Source organism: Temnothorax longispinosus, chromosome 8, assembly GCF_030848805.1.
Source record: "Temnothorax longispinosus isolate EJ_2023e chromosome 8, Tlon_JGU_v1, whole genome shotgun sequence".
Taxonomy (NCBI): domain Eukaryota; kingdom Metazoa; phylum Arthropoda; class Insecta; order Hymenoptera; family Formicidae; genus Temnothorax; species Temnothorax longispinosus.
The window spans coordinates 18,161,126-18,181,300 of record NC_092365.1 but is presented as its reverse complement, the minus strand read 5'-3'; the positions used below and the strand labels follow the sequence as shown (position 1 = coordinate 18,181,300).

General features: G+C 32.5%; 2 protein-coding genes and 1 long non-coding RNA gene across 9 annotated transcripts; 1 reads left to right on the top strand and 2 right to left on the bottom strand.

The window, feature by feature from the left end:
- Positions 1–2,555: 2,555 nt before the first annotated feature.
- On the bottom strand, positions 2,556–6,232 carry LOC139817207 (uncharacterized). Of its 3 annotated transcripts, none has more exons than XR_011733160.1 (8): positions 6,050–6,232; positions 5,413–5,641; positions 5,143–5,250; positions 4,146–5,019; positions 3,917–4,073; positions 3,658–3,819; positions 3,056–3,568; positions 2,556–2,876 (listed from the first exon to the last, which is right to left on the bottom strand). It is a non-coding gene; the product is annotated as an uncharacterized lncRNA (long non-coding RNA). The 3 variants fall into 3 exon arrangements; XR_011733158.1 differs by having other exon boundaries at positions 3,705–3,819; positions 6,050–6,231; XR_011733159.1 differs by having other exon boundaries at positions 3,274–3,568; positions 3,705–3,819; positions 6,050–6,231.
- A 90-nt stretch (positions 6,233–6,322) lies between these two features.
- On the top strand, positions 6,323–9,492 carry LOC139817205 (twitchin-like). 4 transcript variants are annotated; one of them, XM_071785105.1, is made up of 6 exons: positions 6,323–6,830; positions 6,928–7,036; positions 7,136–7,347; positions 7,714–8,004; positions 8,282–8,654; positions 9,009–9,492. In XM_071785105.1, the coding sequence occupies exons 3-5, from the start codon at positions 7,341–7,343 to the stop codon at positions 8,563–8,565; spliced, it is 582 nt and encodes a 193-aa protein (XP_071641206.1). In that variant the 5' UTR covers positions 6,323–6,830; positions 6,928–7,036; positions 7,136–7,340; the 3' UTR covers positions 8,566–8,654; positions 9,009–9,492. The 4 variants fall into 4 exon arrangements, with proteins under 4 accessions (XP_071641206.1, XP_071641207.1, XP_071641205.1 ...); XM_071785106.1 differs by having other exon boundaries at positions 7,113–7,347; XM_071785103.1 differs by having other exon boundaries at positions 6,383–6,399; positions 6,587–7,036.
- On the bottom strand, positions 9,198–13,376 carry LOC139817206 (uncharacterized). Of its 2 annotated transcripts, XR_011733157.1 has the most exons (3): positions 13,023–13,376; positions 12,450–12,793; positions 9,198–11,850 (listed from the first exon to the last, which is right to left on the bottom strand). XR_011733157.1 is itself a non-coding variant. In XM_071785107.1 (2 exons), the coding sequence occupies exons 1-2, from the start codon at positions 13,103–13,105 to the stop codon at positions 12,568–12,570; spliced, it is 309 nt and encodes a 102-aa protein (XP_071641208.1). In that variant the 5' UTR covers positions 13,106–13,376; the 3' UTR covers positions 9,198–12,567. The 2 variants fall into 2 exon arrangements, 1 of the variants encoding a protein (XP_071641208.1); XM_071785107.1 differs by having other exon boundaries at positions 9,198–12,793.
- Positions 13,377–20,175: the final 6,799 nt, after the last annotated feature.

The window sequence follows — 20,175 nt, the reverse complement described above, 5'->3', positions numbered from 1 at the left end:
GCAGCTATTTTGAGTATTGGAAGGTATAAATGACTAATATATATGTCGAAATGATCACGCATACACTTTTTTGTTTAGTTTTGTTTGACGCGCTTTAAACACTTAAATACTTTTAAAGCGCGTCATCTAACCTATGTAGATTAGTGACGCGCTTTAAACAGTTAAATACTACATACATAGGTTAGATGACGCGCTTTAAAAGTATTTAACTGTTTAAAGCGCTTTAAACCAATATTTTGTTAAAGCTACATTTTTAAACTTAAGGAGAAAAAACTATGTACAAGAGTAAAAAAGTAAATAAAAAGCTACATTATGTTAACAATAAGAACTTAATTTAGTAAAAAAAATCTTGATTTTATTTGTTAACAGTCACACAGTCCGAATTAAGTCACACCTAGGATTGACTAGTCAAAGTCCGAAGTGATTTTTTTTTAGTTTCTAACTTTTACTAGCCGTATTAGTTATTCCTAGGATTGACTAGTCAAAAGCCAAAACGCAAAACTTATTTCGGGCTTTGACCAAGACGCTTGGTCGTTTCCCAGGATTGACTAGTCTATCCTAGGAATGCCTGCGTTTCGGGCTTTGACTATAACATATACACTATACTAGAAATCGGTCCGAGTTTCGGTTTAAAGCCCGGTGTCCACGATGCAAGAACTTGGTCCAAGTTTTGGTTTAAGCCAATGAAACTGCTGCTTTTCTGTAAGAGCTGCAAGTTGATTGGCTTAAACCGAAACTTGGACCAAGTTCTTGCATCGTGGACGGTGGACACAGGGCATAAAGCCCGGTCCTTAATTGTCAGATTAAAAGTAAATTCGTGCGTATCGAATACTTCAGTCACTTCAGAAACTCATGTTTTTTTTAGAACTTTAAGGCTCCTGGGTAGTCACCGCGGCCATATTGGATTCTTACTATCGAGGCGAGGAAAACACCTAATTTTAAGTTGCGGTATTTTCCGAAATAAAAAGACATTTCAATAAAAAATCACGACAGATCGTTTCAGCACACTTCAAAAATTGACCGGATACTATCCTTTTCCCTCGACAATAAACAAACAGCCATAAAACGAAGCCTAAACATACGGAAAACAAGCCGTTTGACGACTATCGAAAGAAGTGGTGAATGTTCCTTCCGCATATATATTTCTTGCAAATCTTACCATCCGGTCAATTTTACGAGTTTCACGAATACGTTAAACGTTAGAGCACAAGTACAGAGCGAATAATAAAGAAATATACCGCAACTTAAAATAATAGCGTTTTTCTTTGGCAGAACTGGTGCGCACTCAGTGCACATTAAAGCCGTTGTACACAAATCAACGTAATGTGTATGTTTAATATAAACGGGTTAAATCATGAAATCTTCAATATTCTTTATTGCACTATTTGGTAAAATATGTACTGGGTATTTTATCAGTCGAAATAATTGCATTTTACTTTAAATATTAGAGATTAAATCAGTGTACAACGGCTTTAATGTGCACTGAGTGCGCACCAGTTCTGCCAATGAAAAACGCTATTAATCGATTAGCGTGGTTGTTGACATCTGTTGGAAAGACTCTACCAATAATGGCCGCGTTCAACAGACACAACTGTTGAGTTCGTCTTATCAACAATCTGCGTTGATTGGTTGGTTCTAAAAGTAAGAGCCAATCACGTTCGACTGCTACTGAGCGGCTTGGTCTGCTGAACGCGCCTAATCAGAATAAAGAAAACTAATTTCAAATTTAATGAAATTTGTTCTGATTGATCAAATTTCAATCCAATCTCAATTTTAATCTGCAGTCGCTGATACGAGCTTTATTATGTAGGTATACTTGCGGACAAAAAGGCTTTCAGCATTCGATATTTTATTGGAAACTTTTCTAATATTGAAGAGATATAATTAGAAAAAAGATAGCACAAATTCTAAACTTTACAATTTCAAAAATTTTATTTATTATTGTTCTTTCCTTATCTACATTTAGCAATAAGATTAAAAAATCTACGACCATTATGCTAACACAATTATACATGTAAAATAAAGAAAGAATAATATTAGAGTGCGTTCAGGGAACTTGTAATCACGCTGTAAACGCAAACGCTAGTTTGGGCAAGGCGCTGGCGATTGTGAGCTACTAATGAACATGAAGGGCATTAGCGCAACGTTATGGTGTCTCCTAACAACTGATGATTTTAAATATGTTTATTGAATAAGGTCGAAGAAATTTATTAACAGCAGTAGCACTTATGGGATGCGAGAGCTAATAGATTCATCATCATTTGAAAGCAATAATAAAGAACTTGAAATTTTTTGAATAAATATTTATTTTAAAAAATGTATCTATATATAGGTTGCAAAAAGTTATGTAGAAACAATAGTGCGTTAACTGATTAAGAGTTCAAGGCTCCTCTCAGATATTAGTTAGTAATGTAAATAATTTCTTTTCTTTGTAAGATGAATTTCTTATTGGATGTGCTAAAATAAAAATGCTTATTACATTCAAAATATTTGAAAAAAAAAATAATATATATTTAAAAATAATAATATAAGTAATTAACTAACAATGGAACAAATAATAATAACAATAATTTTATTTAATTAGTCTGAGAAAGTTTAATTTTAAACTGCTCTTGAGATCCGGCGTCCTGAAGATATATTTCAACACAGTCCATAATGTCTATATAAGTTAATGATAAATCACGTATAATAAAAACATATACAATGTTTATAAATTGAGACAACGCTCACCAGCGTTTACAGAGCTTAGAAACGATAACATTATTTAGCATTACATCACTTCGGGTAAAATAGCGTTTGTAGTATGAAATTTATGTAGAATGAAGTAAATAGCGCTAATAGCACTCACCCAACGCACCCTTTTAAAGATATAATACCTAAAATAAATACGTTTTATACATAATAGTCTTCCTATTATAATAAAAATGTTTTGCATGCTGCTATCTATATATAATTACTGACATAATTAATTAATGTTCTCAATATAAATGCCATTTATTTACAAAAGTCATTCAGCGGACACAATTATCACACGAATTGCCATATGTTAGCTTACCTTTTGGTATGCCAACCAACAAGTGATTCTTAAGTGTACACGTTTCTGGAATTAATTTACCGAGATGAACTTTATATCCAAATTGTTCGGCGAACAGTTTTCTGTCCGTGTCTATAACTGTCATACATCTGTAGCCTTGTTTAGTCTTAACATTCAGTTCGTCATGCGCTTGATCCGCTGCATGACTCAAGTATGAGTATTCTTTATTGTTAACGCACTCCTTGAAAACCTCGCTTCGCGGATACGTTAGCTGATGGCAGTCCTGCAACGAGCCGTAACAGCAAGGGCAAAGACTCCTCTTTGTTTTCCAGCAGAATAACCGTGCAACGTGGCAGCAAGTATGCTATCAATATTCCCAAATGGCCGCTACCCGAACAGAAATCTACAATAGTATCTCCCGCCTTCGCCAATTTCAGGACGGGTTTACACAAATTCTGCAGTTGCTCCTGCTTCCGCCGCAGCCTCGAAAGTGGCAACGAATCGGTCGATTAAATCACGTTGGTGAAACCGGGCCTAAGAGATATGAAAAATACATCACTTTCTCAAACTCCAGATTTATGGCTTGATGAATTTAGACGTCACGTAATCGGCCGCTTCTCTACCGAGTTCCATATATTGCATCTTCTATAGATTTTACGCCAAACTTTACCATCACGGAATCCGTGTCGCCGTATATGACTGTCGCATCGTTTTTCTACTCGAAAGCGATCCTCCACCGCTTGCTTTGTTAGTCCTATCATAGTGCGTCCATAAGCGGTAACGCTCTGCAATTATAATTATTATAAATATTCTATATTTTCCATTAAATATTTCGCAATGCTCCTTTTGTTAAATATGTTTCGAAGAATATTGATAACTTACAGCAAATATTTCCAAGGTAATTTTCCCATCTGCGCACCCGTGAAACCATACACGGAATTTGCCGACACTTTCAAAGCGTACGGTCGCTCCTTAATTCGAATTGCTCATCAGTACCGTGGCCCTGATGCGTTGGCAGCAAGTAATCATTTTCCCTGGTCTGACAACATTAACAGAAATGATTAATTATCAATATCAAGACAATCATTTCTTTCTTTAATTGTGTTATTACCTTACGTAGAAGTTGGAGAAACCGCGAGTCTGTGCATTTCCGTTTTGTAATCCCGTAATATCCTTATGCTGGACATCTTCTTTTTATTCTTGAAGGAAATGATATAATACCGCGTTTAGAGTGTAAGATCTCAGTGTATAATATCGGACTAATACCTAGAAAGTACACATTTTTATTAAACCTGTGATACAACAGAAAGAATCGTGTTCATATATGAATTTCTTAAAACGAGAGGTGAGCGTTCTCGGTGTGACATGCTTGTTTCCGAAGCTGCCTTCAAAAGCTACGAAGAATTCCTTGTTGCCCTTGGCGTAATCGATGTCCACGCTCGAGATGTATTGATTCAGAGCGTTCTGAAACGCCAGTTGCTCCTCGAAGGAGTTGTTTAACAGACTCGCCGTGCGGACAGGATTTTTTCTTCTCAAATCGTTGATGTTTACAACCAGTCTGTACTTCTCTTCCTGAATCATATTTTTAACCATTGTGGCGTATATGCCTTGGTCCTCCACGTCGTCCAGGAAGTCGACATATTCGCGCGTTATCTGCTCCAGGTTCTGATCGATTTCCGTATCCATCTCCGCGGCGGATGATCAACACTTGTCACGCTGTAAACTCTATAAAATAATCGTGAGAGGAGCTGTATGTAGGTAAACCCCTTCCGGGAATGCCATCCTGGGTAACTTAGTGTGCCTGGAGGGTATCGTCACAAAATGTTCATTGGTACGACCAAAAATTGTGAGGAGCCAACCAAGACAGTCCTGGAGAGAGCCTATTCAGATCTGACTTCCTTGGAGGCTTTCCCCCACTCTGCTAATTATCCGACTACTGATGAAGATGGCAATCCGCTTGAAACAGAATTCCGTCTGTCGTCGACCTACAAGGATCATCAGACGCTCACCATACAAGAAATGCCGGAGAAAGCTCCAGCTGGTCAGCTTATACTTTTAACACATATTTGAAATATGTTTTAAATAATATGTTTATATAATATTATTACCTATAATGGTCAATTTCAATTTGCTGGAATGAATGTGTCAACTTGTAAATTCAAAGGTGGCGGAGGAGCCCTGCTCCATTTTGCAGATGTATTTTCTTGTTCAAGTCCCTGTGTGCATAAAAGCAAATTATTAATAAGTAATATAGACTATAAATTGTATATGTTTAAACAGGAAATTAACTTAGTATTGTAAAAAGTTGCTAATAACTGGAAATATAATGAGGACACAAAAGTGAGATGAAAAAGTTCAATAGTGAAATGAATGATTACCTAAATTTGAGCTTCTTCGGCGCTAAAGGTGCCAAAAACGGTTCTTTATTTGTTTACTGAGTGTGTGACTACAGGCAAAACGGTTTGATAATGCTCCTCCCTCTAGAAAGCGAACGCTGACCAGGATGCTGCGTGCGCAACGTACGGTGCGTACGCAGTGAGAGCTGGGAAGAGTGTTATTCCTACAGCAGTAGGCGTGGCGTTGTCAAGACCAACCCATTTCTATACTCTAAAACAATAAAAGTACATATGTTAAGTCATTTTATATAAATAAATATGAATTAAGAAAAAAACAAAAAAATAAATTTTTTTGGACTTAATTTCTCTGCTGTTTTCTGCATGAAGTTCGCGAATTGATTCAAATGCTATAAACAAATTAAACAAAGTAAAGAAAACAAAGTATTCACCACGTTTTTCTATAATAATTTGTTTATACGGTCACGATCACCATCATATAACTCCACACTCTTGATTCACTCCGCACAAACAAATTACTGTAGAAAAAGCTGAACGTGACGAAGACTTTGTTTCCTTTTGTTTTGCACTAATTTATAACATTTGAATCAATTCGCGAACTTCATTTTTATTGTATGTATATGTAATGGTAATTCTTTAGTTTAGAGTTTAAAGGCCTTACCTCAAATATCGATGATGCTCAAGTATCGATGATCAATTATTATGCTCAATCGACGCGTTTTTGCACGAAACGAAAGAATCTGGCAGAAAAAAGTAACGCTCTACCTCGATATTAAACGTTATATAAAGTTGACAGAAATTAGGTTAATTTCATGCTAACGATCGAGATCTATATAACACTAACCACAACACAAGCGCGCAGCGCGCGTACCGCGCATCGGCTGCCATCATGCGAATGCGGAGGCCCAATCCAGGGCCTTATATCACTGGCAGAACTGGTGCGCACTCAGTGCTCAGTGCACCACGTGCACATTAAAGTCTGCAAATATTTCGATAATGATAAAATACCCAGTATATATTTTACCAAATAGTGCAATAAAGAATATTGAGGATTTCATAATTTAATCCGTTTATATTAAACATATACTTTATATATATACGTTGGTTTGTGCACGACGGCTTTAATGTGCACTGTGCACTCTGAATGCGCACCAGCTCGTCAGTAGTGCCCAGTGCCAGTGAATTTTTCTTTTGCAAGAAATGGGCTGACAAGTGACACGGGATATAATATAAACAATGTTGACTTCCCGTATCTGATTAATCGTGCACATCTCAATGTTAAGAATTTCAACTTCCTCGGTCGAATAAAAAATATGAAGTCTGTGATCAAGGATCATGTGCTGCAAACTCGGTTGCAGTAGAGAGAGGAGATCCACTCCACAGTAGATGCGTTCAAGCTGCAATCAAGGATCATGTGCTGCAGAGTAAACAGATGGATCGTCGTGAGAACAAATCGATCAATTTTGAACGTTCGACTTATTACTGGTAAAGAAATTCATATATGAAAATATGAACACGATTCTTTCTGTTGCATCACAGCATCACGGCTGAGGGTTACACCGCATGTCCGAGGCGGAAGTCATCAATTACATGAGGCAGATCTGCGAGGGCGTGAAGCATATGCACGAGAAGAATATCATTCACCTAGGTAAGACTCATATTTTAACGACTTTCTTGCGACACATATTATGGAAGTACATATTTTAATTATTTGTCAATTTAAGCCTATTATACCTTATATTTCCAGACATCAAACCTGAGAACATCATGTGCCCAACTCGCAACAGTACGAATGTGAAACTGATCGATTTCGGTCTGGCTACCAAAACTCGATCCGAACGAAGTAGTGAAGATCAGTACAGGTACCACCGCGAGTTTGCCGCTCTCGGAGATTGTCGAACGCGAGCCGGTAGGCTTTTATACCGATATGTGGGCCTGCGGTGTACTGGCTTATGTTCTGTAAGTAGATTTTTTGCCACTTCGTAATTATAACAAATGCAGCGTATTAAACTCTTTTCTGAAAATATCGCGTTGCAATGAAATATTTCGGAGACAATTGAATTGCGCAACATTTCAATTTTAAACTATATACAAATTTTAAGCGATTGTATGCAAGCGATTGTATGTTAATACTATGGTTATATAGTTTGTACTATGTAAGGGCCGGATATTCAATTAAAAAAAAAGATATCTATATTATAAAAAATGCAGGAAATATCAATCCTGCATGTTTCCATTTATAAAAATAATGACCTACTTGATGAATACAGAAAATAATTAAAATTTCGCTAATGTGCAACGCTTAAATTAATTATACTTTTGCAGATCGCCGACAAGCAGCGCCCAGATTTGTCATCAAGCCGCAGAGCGCGTTCGCCTACGAAGGACAGAGCGTGAAGTTCACTTGTCGCGCGATCGCGATTGCAGCACCGACCCTGTCTTGGTCGCATAACAATCAGGAGTCACGGGAATCCGTCAAATTCATGAAGCGGTACCACGGCGACGATTACACCTTCATTATTAACAGAGTCAAGTTGGAAGACAGAGAAGAATATATTATACGCGCGGAGAATTATTATGGTTACCGTGAGGAGGTCGTTTTCCTTAATGTACAACGTAAGCGTTTTAGAATTTTATACACGTTTGCGATTACATAGCGTTACTCTGAGAAAATTATAATTTTTAACGTAGCTTAATATTTGTAACATTTTAGATACTTTCAGATAGCTGTAATTTATTCTATATCTAATTTATACTTTGATGAATTATCTAATTATATTTAGGCTGTCTAATCGATGCTAAATATCGATCAACATTTTCATTTCTTAACTGCTTTATAAATCTAAGAAATAAATATTTCTATGTATATGATCCTTTCATTTCATTCTTTCAGCACTGCCGAGAGAAATTCCGAAGTATAGGCCCGAGTTGCATCCTGTACACAGACGAGAACCGCTTGGTTACAACGTGTGGCTGGAGACGATTAAGTCGGCACCGAGCTTCACCTTCCTGCTACGACCACGTGTCATCCAGATCAGACAGACTTGCAAGCTGCTCTGCTGTCTGAACGGTAATCCAATGTCCACCGTGAAATGGTATAAGGACAGAGAGGAATTGTCCAAGTATAATTATCCCATGAGCAATGCCGAGCAGCGTCGTCACGATGGAGATCGTTGACTGCAAACCGGAGGATAGCGGCAAATATCGTTGTGTAGCTTCCAACAAGCACGGCAAGGATGAAACTAGTTGCGTGGTCATCGTAGAAGGTATGAGATGAATAAGTTATTAAATACTGAGTAAAAAAAACATATTACATTGAAGGATGAAAGATTATTTCACGGAGTTGAACACAATAAATACACTACTATCGCGAATAATTTAAATTAATTGTAACAAAAAAATAGAATCGATACTTTTAGATAAATTACTTTAAAAAATGAGATTATTGTGTTGCGAACAAATTTTTAATTGACTAAGAATAAAAGTAATTCTATTTTATAAATTATAAAGTTTATTTTGAGTATTTAAAATAGATCTTATTTAAATTAAGATTCAAATTAAATAAATAGTACTAAATTGCATTAGATAATCCTTTAAAATTTTTGTTTCTTTACTTTCAGGCTAAAAACATTTTCAAGTCTATGTATCCAGATGAAGACTTTTTGCCACGCGCGCCTGATCCAGAGGAAATTGTTCTGGAAGGTGACGAAGCACCGGGCCCGAAATTCGAGGGTGGTGATATCGCGGAGGGTGAGGAGAAGCAAGACGTCGAGAAAGCCGAAAAAGAGGAAGAATGAACAATTATCATATAATGCTTTTGCGTCTTTATTGTCGAAAATGGGAAGATATATGGCGTCACGCTTTGATACTTCAGTATTACAGTATTGCATACCGCAATTTACATATAAATTATTGTATGTGCACGAGCCATTAGTCATTTAGATAGACGTCGCGACATATTGGGATTGATAGTTTGTATTACATACAATGACATACATTATACATAAATAGATATACCTTTTATGCGCTGTCATAATATATCTGTAATAAATATGAGAAAAAAATGTACAACTCGATTTAAATAAATAATTGGTTCTATCAAGTCTTAGATATAGAAAATGTGCTTAAGGCATATATTTTTTAGTGTTATATTATATATAGAGATAGGCACTTTATGCTTTGAGCATAATAGCATAATGTGTCAAAAATTGTTCTTAAGCTCTAATTTTGATAATTATGCATAGTACACACTTAGTATGGATAGATTTCAGTCGCATAATAACGCATAATAACACCCTCCGCGCAGCATAACCCGGTTCTCGCATAATTATCGCATAAAGTCCGTTTTTTGCCGCAAAAAGTCCATTTTTTCACTTAAAATACGGATTCGAGGATTATGTTTCTATTTTATCATTTATTAGACGTAAAATATGGATATAATGACACAAAAAATAACGCTGAAAAATCCAAAAAATTTTGTATTTTAATGTGTGAGAAGGAAAGGACGATGCATAACAAAAATAAAGTGTTGGATATTAAAACACATATAATTACTCAATAAAACACAGAATGCTTCAACACAGTCAAGTCAAGACTAGCGTATCAGGTATAGTACATTGAATAAAAACTTTCAATTAAAATCTAAATAAAATATTGAAATATTTTACTATTCCTCTACAAAACTAGGAAACTTAAGAGAACTGTAAGAGAACATAAGTAAGATGGTTCTCAGAACAATGGAATGTAAATTCCTATCACATTGTAATGAACAAATAAACAATCACTATATTAATCAAGTTTTGATAAAATCTTACAAAAAAGTAACATAAAACGCAACATAAGATTTATATGTCGTCCAGATCATCGCCAAAATACATGCAAACCATAATTTCTGTATTGTCCGCTTTCAGTCTGCATCGCTTAGGACTTAGTACATCTCCATAGGCAGAAATAGCTCTTTCACTATCTACATTAGAGACAGGCATATGAATGACTTGTAGACATGTAACAGCAAACTCACTATGACTCCGGCGACGATCCGGACGACATATAAATCCCATGCTGCGCTCCACGTTACCCTTTTGCAAGATTTTATCAAAACCTGACCAATACAGCGATTGTCCATTTGTTCACTACAATGTGATAGGAACCCACACTCCACCGTTCTGAGAACCATCCCACCTATGCTCTCCCAAGCTTCCCAGTTTTGTAGAGGAACAGCAAAACATTTCATTATTTTATTTAGATTTCAATTAAAAGTCCCCGTTCAATGCACCACACCTGATACGCCGGTCCTGACTTGACTGTGTTAAAGCATTCTGTGTTTTATTGAGTAATTATATGTGTTTTAATATCCAACACTTTATTTTTGTTATGCATCGTCCTTTCCTTCTCAAACATTAAAATACAAAATTTTTTTGATTTTTATTTGAAAAGAATTGTTAAAATGACTCAAGGATAAAGCTCTCAATGTCAATAACAATAAATAAACTAACAAAGGCATAATCGCGCATAAATAGCAGATCTAGCCCGCATAATTGGCGCATAATCACTAGATTTTTTGCGCATAATGAAGGCATAATCAGGCATTTTTTCCTGGCATAATCCATAGGTGTTCAAAAGCATAAAGTGCCTATCCCTAGTTATATTTTACAGATACCTGCATAAGATATTTTTTCAGTATCAAATATTTATAGGTCAAAATTTATTTGGGTTGAAGATACGGTTATTTGTTTGTTAATTCTCTTAGATACCAAAATAATTAGATACATATATTTTTTTTTATTTTTGTAATAACTATACAACTTTACAAAGATAAAATTGTTAAATTTTTCATTTGCCTTATATTTTTAGCTGTTATTATCAGATTGCAACATGTTCTCACAGTGTGTCTTTCTCCTCTTCGGCCGCGGCGTAACGGTGTGGACGGGCAGTGGTGAGTCGTGTCCTACGCTCGAGGGAACTTCCACAACGTTTATCTTTTCAGAGTTGGGCACAGGCTTTATTCTAGGACGACTGCCAACTTTTGTCGCAGCCGACTCACCCAATACCGGTTTTCTTTTATGTTGCACAGAGTTACTTCTCATGCCCATCGCCAAGCACTTCTGAAGTCTACAATACTGACAACGATTTCTGCGGTGTTTGGTAACTTCACAACTTTTGCTTCCTCGACACTGGTAGCCCAGCTGCTTGCGGATGCTGCGCTTAAAAAAGAGCTTGCAACCCACGCAGCTGATCGCCCCGTAGTGCCTACCATTGACTCTATTCCCACAAACTACACATAGTTCTAAGGACAGCTCTAAGCCTAATGAGCCGCGAACGTCCTTCGCTAATTTCACCTCAACGTCGACATTTCTCTGTTCGGGTTCTATCACCTTGATTGTGTATGTTTCATCGTCCATTTTTTGATTATCGAAAATTGAATTTCCTTAAAATCTCCTGACTTTGCATTATTCCTTATTTCTGCGACAAAGAATTATACCATAAAATATATACTCGTTTATTCTTGAATCAATAATTATTACTACTCAAGGAAAATCTACAGTTATCAGGCAATGAAGCCTAATGTAAAAATCTAATTAAGTTTTAAATACTATTATTGTCGTGAAATATCTGCGTAAACTATAAATTATACATAAAATAGTCATACCAAATAAAAGTACTTATTCCTAAAACGAGTCTACCCAGACGTTTCGATCTTGGGTGAGACCTTCAGTGGCATAAACTTCACAATAAATCGGTGTGCGCGTGTCGTAATATTAAAATAAAAATATTACAAAGTCTTAGTGTTAATAATCGTGCGTTATAAGGTGCGCGTTTGCGATGTTGTTGCGGACATACTGAGAATGTCACTGATTATTTGCAGATGACACGACCGCAAGTGTAACAGGAGAAAGTTATGAAGAATTAGAAATGAAACTAAATATGGTGCTCGGTATACTTGAAGAATGGCAAACGCGTGTTCAATTTCGAGAGTCTCTAACACAGAATTACGTATATATTACGCGATTTTTAATAAAAAATTATATACTACATATATACATATTATAATATGTACGTACGATTGATAACTTAATTTGAGATAAATTTGACAATTTAATTTCAAGAACGAAGTGGCACCATCCTCTCGCGCTTCGTAATACATAATATGTTTGCTTCATTGTCATTACTGATATTTCGTTAATGGGAGATCGGCGTTATCGACCCGATCGGCGGATCCTGCCACTTAAATTCTTCTTGATAGGTGACGTAGGCTACCCAGTAGCAGACGTTGAGTAGACCGAAAGACGCGGGGAAGACGGATAGCGCCACCCTGTCGATGTAAGACACGCTGTTTATGTGCCTCCTCGACATACGATCGCCGCATTTTCGATAGTTGCTAGCCGCTTCTCGTTGCCGGCGACGCCTGGAAATACAAATAAAAATGAACATATTTTATAATTCACGATTTTTTAATTTTTGCGACAATTTTGCTAGTTTATTTATAAATAATAAAAATAACACGTAATAATAAAAAGAAATTATAATAGCTATATTAATTACAGTCTTTTAAATTGGCACAATATATCGAATAGGAGATGCCGCAGTGATATCACGTTACTTTATGTTTTCTTATTAACGCGTACGTAATGTACCTGAAAGCATCATCTCCTGCTAAGCAATAGAGAAACTGTCGCCATATCGGTAAAATAAGCTCAGTTTGCGTCTGTCTCTCCATGGTCGACGGTTTTGAAGAAACGGCGACTGTGATGGAATGGCAGGAATCTCTTTCGTATGTGACGCCGTCCTGCTGGAAGTAAAACTTGAATTAACAACTGATATTTCACATGCAATTGATATTAAATTCTGGGAGAAAAACTTGTCGAGAATTCAGAAGAAAATTAAATATTTTTAGAGCGGACTCCGAAGATCGAATATTTTAACAGATTTACAGGATTTATTTTCCTGCACTTCAATCATTCGTAAATTATATAATTTTCTGTGAATTACGGAAAATTAATTTACTTTCGAAAGGCCGTGATTCTTCGGATCGGCACCCTGTCTTTTCATTCATCGTACGACGGTGTTCACCGCTCTGCAACCGGAGCTCTTGCCGCCGTTCTTAATTCCATCCACTCTCCCCTACTCGATGATGGTGTTGCGCAACCACCTGTTAATAAATTAAATGTGGTTAGGTCATCCGCACAAAAGATATTGGTGTTCTTGTCAAGACATATTATATATGCTGATATTATATGATTTTATGTACCTTCCATTGCGCGAGTTGCTTCACTGTATGAAGGTGGAGCAAAAATTTGATAAGGCGGCGGGGGGGTCGGCGGCGGGGTCTCCGGCGGAGGAGGCTCCGACCGCTCCGGCGGCTCCGGCACCGTCGAGGGTCGTAGTCGTTGTATGTAACAATACGCGACACATATTAGGACAAAAATTATTCCTAATATGGTCAAAATAACAATTAAACGGGGGGGAAACTTCTCCCCCTCGGAATATTGTGTGGTGACGACGGTGCCGTTGTTAAATTCTGTAACAGAAATAAAATAAATAGGGGTAAACAGTACAGTTGCTGGCCACTCTACAATGATTGGCCACATCTTAAAAAATTAAGGATTATAAAAAAAATACTAGTAAAATGTTTTTTATTATAAATACAAAATATTTAATACACTTTTAAGAGAAACACTTTTAACCCTCACAAGTCACACTTACGCCACAGCGCATTGGGGTCACACTGGGTCTTTTTTACCCGAGCGATTTTGAAACGCTTGTAACTTCAAGTCTAAGCAAGCTTTTGGGACGTGTTTTTTTTTTAAATTTATCGCCAGATTCTCAGAAATACGACTGTTTAGTTTGTTTTGCTCTAAATTTTATCCTTTTTTTTGTATTTTGAAAAATATGAAGACATTTTTTTTTTAAACTGATTTTTTTTCAAACTGTTGTTTCTCCTTTAAAAATTAAAAAAAATAAACTTTATAGGTGGTCATTTTAAAGCTGAAGACATGTACTTTAAGGTTGTATAAGCCATTTTTTAAAAAATTTTTAATTAAACAATTTTTTTTTTGATTGAAAATCGGTATCCTATATTATATATATATTTCTAAAAAAAGGCATGTTAAATCGATACTCGCATCTCTCGAAGTCTTCTCGAAAGTCTCGAATTGCTTTGTTGGCTCTTTTCCGCGATTTTGATGTGAGTAAAGATATTTCTTTCAATCCTGTATGAATATAAAAATGTCAGCTTATCTTTTCTTTTTTGCATTAATTCTATATATAATCAATTAAATATATATAAATGTATATTGGCAGATTATATTTGAGACATCAATGGGCGAGTATTTAGAATTGAACTCGACCAATTTTAACAAGAAACCCGATCTGAATCTATTTACGATGGATTGATAAAGAAGATGCAAGGAATAGTAGAAGATAAATGGCATATTTTTATCAGCACTATAAAGATTATTATTCTGCCAGATGTTTAATAGGTAGAATGTTTAATAGGATGTCTAATATATATATATATATATATATATATATATATATATATATATATATAATATGTATGTATATATGTATGTGTGTGTATGTATGTATATATATGTGTATATGTATGTATGTGTATACAATATGTGTGTGTATAAATCCCATCAAATACCAAATTACATGTAACTTACATGTTTATACTTGTAATTTTCTACTCAACAATGTAAATGTTATATAATACACGTGGTTTATTGCATTTACATTGTTAGATAGGAACCCGGGAAAGTTTATATACAATTTTATCTAATTATATATAACTTTGTAGATATAATTAGATCAAACTATGCATATATATATATATGATTAGATATAATTATATATTTTTGGATACAATTAGATCAAATCTTTAATGGGTCTATTTTTGTGGTAAATATGTAGAATCAAAAGTGAAATGATAATTAATATAATTATAATAAATATAATTTTTTACTCAAAAAAGAGTTTTAATATAATATTGTATAATTTGATGTGAACTTATACATATCTTGATATAATTACATGTAATTATTTACTCAGAAAAGAATTATAATATAATGTTGCATAATTTGATATGGAGTTATAAATATTTTGATATAATTGCATATAAATGAATACATAAACTTATTATATATGATTATATATGATTATATATATAATATGATATAATTAGATAAAATTGTATATAAACATTTTTTCCCGGGAAATTACAACTAATATGTAAATACTTGGTGTTTGCTGGGTATATATGTATACATATAGATATAATATTCTTTTATTAACAGTGCGTTTCGCGAACACACTCTTTATATATCTCTTCTTGAAGTTTGCCTTGTGGCGTGATTTATCGCTGTATCGCTTGTTTTAATTTAACTTCATAGTAAAGATTCAATTTTTAAAACATTGGAAGACATTTTCGTAAATTTCGTAAATAAGAAAGAAGGAAGAAAAGAACGGTTAATAAGGAAATAAAAGGAAGAATTATATTTTGATTCATTTAATGTAAGTAATTTGTTTTTTTTCTCATTATGGTATAAAAATTATATATAATAGGAATGCAATAGGATGTGAGACAGAGAGATAAAGAGAAAGCGAGTAAGAATAGAGGAAAATTTGCTAGAATGAGAGAGAATGTTTAGAAAATAAAATAAAATAAAATGAAATAAAGTAAAACTAAATCAGGAGTAAGAATGTGAATTAAAGAGAATGGATGAGGATAACAGTGTATAATTGGAAATGATTAAAATTATGTGAGAATCAGAATAATCCTTCTCGATCTTCTCGAAAGAACTTATCTTTGTACTCATCCATTCTGAAGTACAACAAAGTTGGTTACAAACTCGATACTGTGTCACTTGTTAAGATCCGCAGTAATTGATATATTTAAAAATATATTTTACAGATATATATTCCTCTCAAACCATCATAACGTATATTATGATGTTTTCAGATAAATATGTCTGTAAAATATATTTTTAAATGTAAAATAGATTATTACACTGAATATATTAATTATATTTTTATTGTGAATACAAAATGTCAAAGAATTCTTAAATCAGTGATTTTATAACAAATGTCAAAATTGAAAGTATTGCCAATATAATATTTCAAATTGAAAATAAGCTTTTATTTATTAAAAATAATAAAAAATCAAATAATAAAAAATTAAACAATTTATTACATTTTTTTAAGTTTCTAAAATATTATACATATGTATATATATGTATACTATTATAATATTATACATGTATATTTTATGCATTTTTTAATATTAATTAAATGTGTGTTAACTTTCCAAAAAAATTAATGTAACATTAAAAACATAACATAAACATAAAAATATAAAAATATAAAAATCATAATATAAATTTAACATTCACACCCACACACACCCACACACACATACACACCCACACACACACACACACACACACACACACACACACACACACACACACACAACACACACACACACACACACACACACACACACACACACCACACACACACACACACACCACACACCCACACACACACACACCACACACACACACATATATATATACATATATATATATATATAATATATAATAAATATATATATATATGTTCATTATTACACATATATATAATTATTACGTATTTATGTAATACATATATACATTATTACATGTATGTATAATACATATATACATTATTACATATATATAATATAATACATATATATAATAATAAATACATACATACATATGTATATATATATATATATCAATATATATCAAGCACCATTTATTCTTTAACACTGTACATTTTTAATAATATACGCACACATCCTAAATAATTATATATGTCAAAAAACTATCCTCATATTAAAATTGAAAGAAAGAGAAATCATACATATATTTCTTTATATACATAGTTTTTAACTTGTTCATTATTCCGCTGACTGCCAAGATAAATTTTTAATGCTTCCCAAGATCTAACTCGTGAAAGGGCAACATAAAGTTGCCCATGATTAAAAACATCTTTGCGAAGATCTATTCCTACTCTGTCAAATGTCTGACCCTGTGACTTGTTAATCGTCATAGCAAAAGCTAATTTTATCGGAAATTGTCTTCTTTTAAAAGTGAAAGGATATACATTTTTGCAATACAAAGTAATACGATTTAGGAAAACGATATCTCCTACTTTATCACCTGTTAAAATTTCGCATTTTAATAAATGATCCGCAAGTTCTATAATCATTAATCTAGTGCCGTTGCAAAGACCTTCATTAATACTAAGATTTCTAATCAACATAATGACACAATTCGGTTTTAAACGCAATTCGTAGGCTCCTTCAAGAAGAAATAAGAAATGTACAAACTTATAAATTATATTTAATCTATTAACTTATTTGTGTCCTACATTTCTTTTTCTTGTTTTTTTACACTTTTTTGTACTGTTTTAAGCTAGATTTATTATTATTTATTATACATAGATATTATATTTGTTTATTTATTTGTTTACTATTTTTTCTTCTTTCTCTTATCTTCTTAATTTATTACTTATTCATGTATGTATATATATATATCTATATTATATTCACTAAACAATTAATTTTTAACTTTCATTAACTCTCATTATTTAATTTATTTTTAATTTATTTTTAAAAATAACAATTTAATAACATTGAACATTTAATAACATCTTAATAATCTTAATAAATACAATAAAAATTATAAATTTATTAATTATAAATTTTTTTTCAAAAATTTTGATGATGGTGCAGCCTTGTTCTGCCCCTGAAAAATAAAATAATATATAAATCCTTTATTATTTATTATTTATTATTATTATTTATTATTATATATTGTTATTATTTATTATTATTATTTATTATTTATTGTTATTATTGTTATTGTCACGTTAATTTTGTGGCTATTTTATGATTATTAAAGCCAAAGTGTTTGGTATTTTACAAATGTACTAAATCAATTACAATTATGTTTTATGGATCTTTATTTCAACGTATACTGTAAAAATTTTTGGCATACGATTTCACACTTCTGATATCATCAAATCAAACAAGAATAGAAGTAGCCAGTAGACAGAAACCTTAATATTTTTTAGAATTATACCTGCTGTAATAAATTATCATCCAATTTTCTTTTCTTAGGGGTTTGTATCCCCTTTACCAATTGTCCTAAAGACATACGTCCTTCCAATTTTTTAATATCTTCAATACATGTTACTATTAAATATGGAGGATCAGCTGTAAAAATTAAAATAATAATAATACTTAAAAAATACTTAAAGACAAACATAAGATGTCCGATAATAAATGTAGCAATATCTGTTTTATGTAAATAGTCTTAGATTGAATAAAAGAGTTTTCTACCTTTTTACAATCATTTTAGTAGTTAATAAGTTGTTTATCAGACAATCTGATAATCAGACTTATTATACAATAATAATACCTGTATTTTGTACATTTCCAACAACTTTTATTTTATCTCCTCTTTTAAATTTTTTTTGTAAATATTTGTCTAAATCAAAATTTAAAATGTGTATTTCAATTTTATAATTTCCATCTGTGATAGCTCCACAACCAATTTTTTTATTAAATTTATTATTATACACCGCGCCAAAATTACTTTTTAGAAATCCCTTTAATACTGGAAGACATTAAAACAATTAAAAATTTGAGTTATTGATTAAAGAAAGTTTAACACAAGCACATTTACACGCATATAAATATACAAAAGTATCAAAAGCATTTTAAAATTAATGATCACACAATCAATGGCACAATTAATAACAAGTATTTTATATATATACACACACATATATATATATATATGTATATATACATAGAGTTTAATTGTATCTTTGAAATATTCATCAATAGAACTTACTGACACGTTCAGAAGTATTCAAAATATCTTTAAATTCAATTTCTTGAGGATTATTATTAACTATATTGGAAGGATTACACTTTCCCAATATTGTTAAAACAGTATTGCCTCTAACGTGTAATTCAAATGGAACATTTCCATTATTATACATTGCTACTTTAGGTGTTCTTGCTTGTACTCCGTCTAAATCTACAATCTAATTATAAGTAAACTGTTAAGTTAAGTTTACATGTTTTTGTTAAGTTTATATTATGTTTTTAATGTTAAATTAACTTTTTGGAAAAAGAAATGTAATAAATTATTAAATTTTTTACCATTTAATAAATGTTCAAAAAACATTAGCCAGAATTTAATTTTAGTATATAATACACTGAGAGAAATAATTATTTTTTTCAAAAAAATATTTTTTTCAAAAAATAATTGGATCAATAAATTGAAAAATCAACAAAATTGTTTTGTTGATTCTACAATATTTTTCCCTCAATGTAGTAATTAATAAATAAAAACTTATTATTAATCTTAAAAATTAAGGACACTTACAATATTAGTTGTTATCTGTTGTTCAATACTCTCTATCTCATCGTTCCATGCAACTACTTGAATTCTTCTTCCACTATCATTATTGATATAAAATTTAAAAAATCTGTATTGTTTTTGATCACCTACAGACCGAGGAGCCTCTATGCCGTCAATATATCCTATTACTTCACTATAATATCAATTAAATAACAAATTATTATCTATATTATAATAAATTAATTTATTATTAATTTATATTTGTTGAATAAACTCATATATAATAATTAAATTTATTTTTTAATTATTATTGAAATAAAATTAAAAATTATTAGACATTATATTATTTAAAAATAAGCTT